The 8794-nt window shown below is 39.6% G+C and overlaps 2 protein-coding genes across 2 annotated transcripts; both read left to right on the top strand.

Annotated features, from left to right (window-relative positions):
• The first annotated feature begins 857 nt into the window (after positions 1 to 857).
• Positions 858 to 4468, top strand: LOC122665182 (cytokinin dehydrogenase 3-like). The gene is made up of 5 exons (XM_043861263.1): positions 858 to 1548; positions 1634 to 1761; positions 1964 to 2227; positions 2348 to 2610; positions 3966 to 4468. Exons 1-5 carry the CDS (start codon positions 969 to 971, stop codon positions 4342 to 4344), a joined length of 1614 nt encoding a protein of 537 aa, XP_043717198.1. The 5' UTR covers positions 858 to 968; the 3' UTR covers positions 4345 to 4468.
• A 2027-nt stretch (positions 4469 to 6495) lies between these two features.
• Positions 6496 to 7122, top strand: LOC122665861. Its single transcript, XM_043861995.1, has one exon. The coding sequence runs from the start codon at positions 6496 to 6498 to the stop codon at positions 7120 to 7122; it is 627 nt and encodes a 208-aa protein (XP_043717930.1).
• The last annotated feature ends 1672 nt before the right edge of the window (positions 7123 to 8794 follow it).

The raw sequence follows: 8794 nt of genomic DNA, 5'->3' as shown, positions 1-8794 counted from the left end.
TTCTTAATCTACAAAGTCAATGAAGTATTTATGTTGATATCAGAAAAGAACAGAAACCAGAAAATAGGAGATTCAGAACTCAATTTCTGTACAATAATGTGGGATGAAATAAAGTTGAAATTTGAAAGAGTCAGATCTTGGCTGTAAGATTTCTTGCATAATAAAAACTAAGTCCTAATCACTATTTCTTTTACTCAATTTATTAAAAAGAAATCCAGAGAGAGAGAGAGAGAGAGCTAACTCCTATCTTCTGTGACTGGATCTGAGGGGCCCCCTGGATTTGAAACCTGGGCCGAGAATTCCTTTCATGCCTATAAATACAACACAGTGGAAGGAGAAAGCAGAATGAGATATAATCTCTGCATTGCTTTTGTTTCTTCTTCTTTTCTAATCTCTCTCTTCAACGCTGCTTTTATCCTAAGCCTCGAAGACACAGTAAGAGAGACAGACAGAGAGAGAGAGTTTGGTTGCTTTTTTTTGGTACAAACAGAGCATATCAATAGATACAACACCAAATGAAATTGAGGGCTCACATGGGTGCTCCTTGTATGTGACAGCTTCTCTTTTTGGACTATTAATGCTTCTTTTTCTCTGTACCTCATAAAATGGCAGAAAACCCAGCTGTTTTCTCTTTTACAGTTTCTTATTTGCTGAGTTTTTCTTCCTCTACTATTCCTTTTTAATCGATATATCTTTATATCTTATCCCTGTTTTTCACCTCTTCTCAGGTTGTAAATTACAATACTACTTTTTTTCTTCTTGGGTTTTGGGTTTTCTATTCATTTTGTTTTCCTTTCTAGTCCATAGCTTCTCATTCATTTCTAATTTATTTCCCCTCTTCTGTTCTCTGTTAGTATTTAGTCTTGTCGACTTCTTTGGCTTGTTTTGCTTCTGGGTTTTGAAGCTTTCTGGTTTTTCTATATCTTACTCTGTTTTGAATCTTAGATTCTCTCCTCCCACTTGTTTCGATGGAGTTCTCTATGTTCTACACCAGAATCAGTTTTCTCATCCTTCTTATTCTTCTCTCATCCCCTTCTAAATTCATCCAAAGCCCAATGGACTTTGGTCCTTTGAACCTTCTCCCGTCTACAGACACAGCAGCTCTGGACTTTGGGAGAATCTACTTCAACTCCCCATCTGCAGTTCTAAGGCCTCAATCTCCCAAAGAGATATCTCTCCTTCTCAACTCTCTTTCTGGTTCTTCTTTCAGTAAAGTTACAGTTGCAGCAAGAGGAGCTGGACACTCTATCAATGGCCAAGCTCAAGCCCTGAATGGCATTGTTGTTGAAATGGATTCACTTCCTCCTTCTATCAAAATAAGAAAGCGAGTTGATGGGGAGAGTAGTCCTTCTTATGTTGATGTGAGTGGAGGAACTCTTTGGATAGACCTCTTGAAGGAAACCTTGAAGGAGGGCCTTGCTCCAAGGTCATGGACTGATTATCTCTATCTTACCATTGGTGGGACACTTTCTAATGCTGGAATCAGTGGGCAAACCTTTAAATATGGCCCTCAGATTAGTAATGTCCTTCAGCTAGATGTGGTAACAGGTAAACCTCTCTCTCTCTCTGTCTCTGTCTCTTACTCGTTTTGTTAGGAGTTTAATTTTCTTTGTACTATCATTCTTTACTTCAGGAACAGGAGAGATTGTGACCTGCTCACCATCCAAAAATTCTGAGCTCTTCTATGGAATTCTAGGTGGGCTTGGCCAATTTGGAATTATTACAAGTGCAAGGATCTTGCTCCAAGATGCTCCACGGAAAGTAAGTTTTTAACATTCCATTGGTATTTTTTTACATTCAATCTATTGGCTTATAAAATGGGGTTTTGGGTTTCCATCTTTAACATCTCCTTCTAGTATTGTTCTTTTCTCTTATACTTTGTGGCCCTTTACAAGTTTTGATTAAAAAAGTTTATTTTTTGTGTGTTTGTAATAAATTTTTTATGATTGTAAAATGTGCTCAGGTGAAATGGGTCAGAGCTTTCTATGATGATTTTGATATTTTCACCAAGGACCAAGAGCTATTGATTAAAATGGAAAGCAAGGTTGATTATTTGGAAGGGTTTATAGTTTTAAATAAGGATTCACTGCATGGCTCCTCCATTTCCTTTCCCTTTCCTGCAAATTTGGCTTCCATTCCACAGTTCAAATCAGATCCTTCTAAAGTTTACTACTGTATAGAATTTGCAGTCAATGATAAGCCTGACAAGTACACCAATCTTGATCAAGTAAGAAATCTTCTGTCACCCTTTCCCTTTACTTTCCATCCATTAAGAAACATTCATTTCTGGTTATGTGAGAAATGCAAATAAGATTAACAGAGCAATGGTGTGCTTGTGATTTTTCAGGTTGTTGAAGAGATATCTAGCAAACTGAGCTTCATGCCATCAGTTCAGTACAGTGTGGAGGTGTCTTACTTTGATTTTCTCAATAGAGTTAGAATGGAGGAATTAAGTTTGAGAGAGATAGGGCTTTGGGATGTCTCTCATCCATGGCTGAACATGTTTGTGCCCAAGTCAGGGATTGCCCAGTTCAGAGATTTGCTGTTGGAAAACATCTCACCAAGTACCTTTGAGGGCCCCATCCTCATATATCCAATCTCAAGGGACAAGTAAGACTCTCTCTCTTTCTTTCTCTCAAGTCAATTATTTCCTATAACTTCTTTCTTTAGTTTAATATGAGCTCTTGCTTACTGGGTCATGGAAACTTAAACTACTTTCTAGTTAAAATATATTGAAGGGGGGAAGTATTTCCTTGTTTGTTTAATTAATTTGCTTCTGAAGTTTTATCATAAACAATGGCATCCATCCATGGTTTTAGACTACTTTTCTGACTGTTATCTCCTTGGTCAGCACTCAGCATAATATTGGGAATTGGGATTGGTGGCTAGTGATACCAACACAGATCGCACGATAATCGGGCGGGCAATCTGATACAGATACCGATACCTCAAACCATGCATCCACCATTTCTGACTGTATTTTTTCCCTCCTTTAAAAAAAACCCCATAAGAAAGGGAACCCCCAAAAGATGAAATTCATGAATCATGAAAGGGGAAAATTTTAGGAACAGTTGCAGTGTTGGACCACCTGTTGATGTCCCTTTTCTTACCTTTAAGTTATTTCTTTGAGATTCATTTTGGACCATCCAACGGCTGAAACCATAGAGTACTACCAATTTTACAGTAGTACAGGTTACACTGTACAGAATGGTACTAAGGACTGGAGAAGATCTTGAAGTTCTATATTTTTTCAGAAACCAAAAATCAGATCTGGAGGGATGGATTATATTTTCTGATGATTCACTGATAATGTGGTACTAAAATCTTTTCCAAAGTACAACCATATTTTTGTGGACTTGGTAGGCAAGGTAAGGAATGGCACTTGACATGTGATGGGTAGGGGCTAGGGGGTCCCATTTAAGGAGATCTCTTGGAAAATCAGATGGTATTGACTGACCCCAATAACTTCTAGAGAAAAATCTCAAATAAAATCAGAAGATCTTACCTACTTTTTTGTTCTTGGAGGTTTGTCCCATGGAGGGCCCAAGTCAGTGATAAGTTAGGGTTTCGGTTCAAGAATCGCAAATCAGAACACGATCGATTTAAATTGACCGATTTTTATTCTAACTGATCAGGTTTGGCTGATTATTCACTCCTAAAAACCCTAGAATCGCTGTACTTTTGAATATGAGGGCCAATTCTAGGGTTCTTGGGATCGATTCGGTCCAATTCTGTCTTTAAAACCTTGGTTATAGGCTTTGATTGGGTTAGTTTGGGTCAATGGTTGGTTTGGGTTTGAATTAGAACTTGGAATTGCCAGAAACATTGTATTGCACCTGTGGTCTACTTGGGCTTTCATGCTTTGTGATTTCAATGGACATTTCTTAGCAACTACCATTTAGGAGTATCTGAAGATTGTCCTATTTATTGGAAATTTCCCTTACAATTTGATCCTTAATCTGCAGGTGGAATTTGAACATGTCGGCTGTATTGCCGGAGTCGGATTCCGGCGAGAACACACTATACATAGTTGGAATTCTCCGGTCGGCGAACCCTAACAGCTGCTCACAAGAATGCCTACAAGGCTACCTCCGGCAAAACCGTAATATTACCGACATAGCTACCGATCCTACGGCTGGAATTGGTGCTAAACAATACCTATCCCACCACACCAAGAAAGAACAATGGATGGAACATTTTGGCGGAAAATGGCAACAGTTTTTGGCGCGAAAGTCATCTTTTGACCCTTTGAACATATTGGCCCCTGGTCAGGCCATCTTTAAGAGGAGATACAGTATGAACCCTACTACTACTACTACTCCTCTTACTCTCTCTTCCCAATGAGAGAAGGAAAAGAAAGAATCTCTTGGGAATTTCTTATTTCCTTCTTGATGGGGTCTTTTAAGAGAGAAAACATGTCTTCTTTCTTTCCAACACATCATGTCTCTGAACAGAACAAATTGTAATTGCTCAGAGAGAAAGAGAGACAGAGACAGAGACAGAGAGACAGTGTGTGTGTGTGTCTTTTTCCCTTCCCTTTTTCTTTTCTGGGATTTTTGGGGATACCCATCTCAGATATTGGATGTACAGCGAATAGGACTTACATTGCCTTTGAGAAGATTATAATAGAGAATGGAAATAAAGGTATGATTGATAGTTTTATTCTTTTTTATGGGTTTCTGGATCCAAAGAGTTGATGGGTTTGGGTTGATCTTTATTGGGCCTGTTTTGTAATACTAACCTTGATTCAAATCCAAAAAAAATGAACCGGACCGGACCACACCCGTTTCTTATTTGACATTGGTTCGGCTTTTAAAATCCAATGAGAGTCTTTGGAACTACTTTGAGAGATTATAGTAACAAAGGAACTGAAATCTCCTCAGAAAGCACCTTCCCTAGATTAGTTGCAGAGGTAGTTTAACTCCATGAAGCATGGCTCTGTTGCCCCAGCTTCTGGAGAAGGCGAAAGGCTGAGCCATTGCATATATATAACTGGACCAAAACCCACCAAAATCTGGCTGGCCTATGCACTATTAAGATTGACTTTCCGGTATTTCTTCTTAGGTGGGGGTGGGGGTGGGGGTGGGGGGGGGGGGACCAAAGTAAACTCTGGTGTGTTCTTCATTCAATTAGGGGACCTTTGCATGGGCTGGCTTTGTCTCTCCTGGTCCAACCTTGTAGAAGTTGAAAGAACAATGTAATTGCTTTTAGTGGTCCCTAAAATAGGATCTATGATCTCAGGTTGATCCTTTGTTGAGAAACATCTTGTTCTTTCTTCAACAATTTCTGATCTCTAGTGGACCTCTCAGTAGGAATCGAATCCAGATGAAGTTCTGATCTGTCAGAGAAAAAAGAACGAATTGATCTTGTAGGATTCCCAAGAAATTCTTCGATTTCTTCCGGAAGCAGATGATTATTCATCTGCTTCTCAAGTTCCGTGAATAGCCGGGACATGGAGGAATATCCAGAACATGAAATGTATGGGCCAAGTTCCATCCCAGCCCATACTACTTTATTCCGGGCCAATATTGGCCCATGGCACCACAACCATTTCTTTGTTGGTTGCTTGAGCATAGCCTGAAAGTGTCCCAACGTGGTCCGGTAAGTAAGTACAACAATTATTGGACCTAGAATTATCACCTCCAATTCACGGGCACCTCCAATTCCTCTAATAGGGGGGATTGGCCCCCACCTCGACTACTCGATAGTGTTTTTGGGCAGGGGTAAGGTGGTCATTTCCGATCCTGTGTGAGAAATTGGAGGGGGCAGAGAAATAGAGGGGATAACGATTCACACCTGGGCGTCTAGGCGATTCCTTGACAACTATGGCCCCAAAACTAACAGACTACTAACTAAGGCCCAACAGGGAGTGTTTGTTTAACCTATTTATATGGCCCATATTAAATCCATGATAAAATGATACAATAATTTGGAATTTAAGGCCCGTGGTTTCAATGGTCCAATTAATGATATGACTACACTTGGCCCAAGAAAGTAATAGTGACTCCTACTGGTTATTCCATTCGATTTTAATTGGTCCCATGGTTTGTAATCTCGGTATCTGTTTATTGGACCGGTCTCAGAATTGATCATCTTTTAATAAAAAGCCAGTTTTAATTACCTTTTTACCCTTGATCATACAATTGGATTGGTATCGGATCAGGATCGGTCTCAACCGATACCGATCCTATATAGGTTGATTTGATCCGAGATTACGAACCATTATTGATCCTAAACCGATTATTTGATTTAGTTTGGGTTCCATAAAAACATACAATCCTAATGACTTGGATCGAGTCGGACAAATTATATAAGCAATCCGGTCGGGTTAAAGTTGTGAGGGGTCGGTCCCGGACCGGTAAAGGGTTTTTAATCGATACCCATACTGCAAACTGGTCCATGCCGGTTTGGTCACTGTGTTGACTTAATTATAAGGCTAGAGAGAGAGAGAGAGAGACAGAGAGAAAGAAAATACATTCCTCCAAATCCCCTCCAATGGCGACAACTTCTCGTCTCCTCCTCATCGCTTCAATCTTTCTGAGTCTCCTCGCCATTGGAGCCAACTCAAGGCCAGGCATTCACTTCCACCCTTGCAATACCCTTTTCATCTCCTTCACCATCTCCTCCGTCAAATCCCCACACTTCCGAAACCCTAATGGCCCAAACCCCTCTGGTTTCTTCACCATCTTCAGCGTTATCAGGGAATTCAATCCGAAAAACATCGAATTCATTGACCATGATGATCGCCCCGTTATTCACCATCCAGTTTGGGATCAACTTCCGATTCAGCATTCCTACCGCGATGATGTCGTCAAGCCTGACATCGTTCGTCCTATGTACCTTTTTGGTTCTTTTAGTATTGGTTCGCTTCGTGAGCATACCAAGGACATTCTTAGCGTTCTAGTTTCTTTACTCTTCGGTGTGGGCTGTGGTGCTTTGACTTCTGCTACTATGTACTTGGCTTGGTCTCTTATCATCAACAGGTATGGATTCAATGATTCTGAGCGTGAAGATGAAGATGGTGATGATAGTGATTGTTTCAGTGACTATGATGTGAAGAAGATGGGATACGTTAAGATCCCTGAAGACCCAATTGCTGCTCCGGCCAAAGAAGTGGTATGAAGGTGGATGGGTTAGTGTTTTATGTGGGTTTTCTGAGAATGTGATGTGTAAATATTTCTGTTTGACCTTTCATATGTGGAATTGTGGATTATTATTTTGAAGCTGTCTGTATCTGTGGATCTCTGAGTATTCATAATGTGATACAATATGTGAATCTAATGTGTTGAATTGGCCCCGTCCATTATTACTTGTTTGTTGATTCTAATGGTCTTATGTTGAAAGTTGCAAATGGGTGTTCATTTTTATGCTGTGGATGAATGTTGGATATTTAATTGAAGATGATAGATGTCAATTACTGTAGACAGATGTTGTACAAATAGTTGGTCTGCATTAGAAATGTATTTAGCACCCAAGTGTTGGGTGTTTTTTCTGTCATTTTGAAATTTTTTTATTTTTTGACAAAGTTTTTTTGCTTTTGGGTGAATGGAAACTTATATTATTAAAGAAGAAGAAAACAAATACAACATATCAGCTACAAAGGCTAGACAAGGGCAGAATCACGAACAAATGAAATAGGACAACCATCAAAAGGATGACACAATAAAACCAAGGTGGGGGTTGAGAAACAACTCGCAAAAGAGAGGATACATCAAAATTCCAGGGGAGGTAAGAAACAATGACCCAAAGATGATACATCAACTTGGGGGGGGGGGGGGCGAGAAATAAGAGGAAGATCCAAGAATAGGCGAGATGCCTATTTCGAATAGTGTCTGGGCACACAGAACAATCTGGGAGAATTCTGTTTCATATCTCAAAATTAATGGCTTCCCAAATTTTATCAATAGAATGCGGCAAGGGTAGCCATCTTCTTTTATTTCTTTCCCATCAAATATGATGAATCACAACATTAAAAGTCAACTTACCAAGAGTATTGCAAGATGATTTGTCATTAAAGGTTTTCAAGATCCATTTCCATTCTTTATCAAAAGGAAGGATAACTCTGGGATTGGACCAACACTTTCTAAGAATACTATTCCAGATAGAATTGGAGAAAGGACAAGAGAAGAAAAGATGATCCACACTTTCCAAGGAGTTCCAGACTTCCAGCAAATACAATAGGGATTGTCAAATTTCTGTGAAGAAGAAACTTCTGAGTAGGAAGTGAATTATTCATAGCTCTCTAAATAGTAAATCATTTTCTAGGGATGTTAGAGCTAAACCAAACCAACCTATACTAGGGAACTCTAGGGGATTTGTTAGCAACCCACTGAACCCGATCCCCAGTCCCCACTGCCTCTAGGTCTCAAAAGAATACTAGAAAGCTTACTCCAAACCTTAATGAGATTTTGAGAGTTACTCGGTCCAGGAATCAAAGAACCATCATAAAAAATGGAAGATACCTTGGTAAGCGTATCAGAGCCAACATCATACCTGATTCGGTCACCATACTTTGAAATACAAGAATTTTGCATAACTGCCTAATAAGTTCAAGGCAACCCTCAGAAGAGAGTAATTTACTCTTTCATAACTGAAGTCTCTTCTGAAGCCTATCAAGAATAGGAGAGGAGTGATGGGGAGAAAGCTTCGAAGAGATTAATAGCAGACCCAAGTAGGTCACATGAAGATGACCCTTAAGGAACCCCAAAATTCCACTCAATGGTACTTTTAGATCCTCAGAAACTCTTCAAAAAAAAAAAAAAACAGGGATTTATGAGGATTAATGGAGAGGCCA

This window comes from Telopea speciosissima, chromosome 6 (genome assembly GCF_018873765.1).
Source record: "Telopea speciosissima isolate NSW1024214 ecotype Mountain lineage chromosome 6, Tspe_v1, whole genome shotgun sequence".
Classification (NCBI taxonomy): Eukaryota; Viridiplantae; Streptophyta; class Magnoliopsida; order Proteales; family Proteaceae; genus Telopea; species Telopea speciosissima.
This window is presented reverse-complemented; position numbering and strand designations above follow the sequence as displayed.

Bases quoted from the DNA above. Each gene is read 5' to 3' on its own strand.
- LOC122665182 (XM_043861263.1), top strand. From the start codon at position 969: ATGGAGTTCTCTATGTTCTACACCAGAATCAGTTTTCTCATCCTTCTT. The intron at 1,549-1,633 runs GTAAACCTCTCT...TCTTTACTTCAG, and splicing joins TCAGCTAGATGTGGTAACAG to GAACAGGAGAGATTGTGACC. The intron at 2,611-3,965 runs GTAAGACTCTCT...CTTAATCTGCAG, and splicing joins TATCCAATCTCAAGGGACAA to GTGGAATTTGAACATGTCGG.
- LOC122665861 (XM_043861995.1), top strand. From the start codon at position 6,496: ATGGCGACAACTTCTCGTCTCCTCCTCATCGCTTCAATCTTTCTGAGT.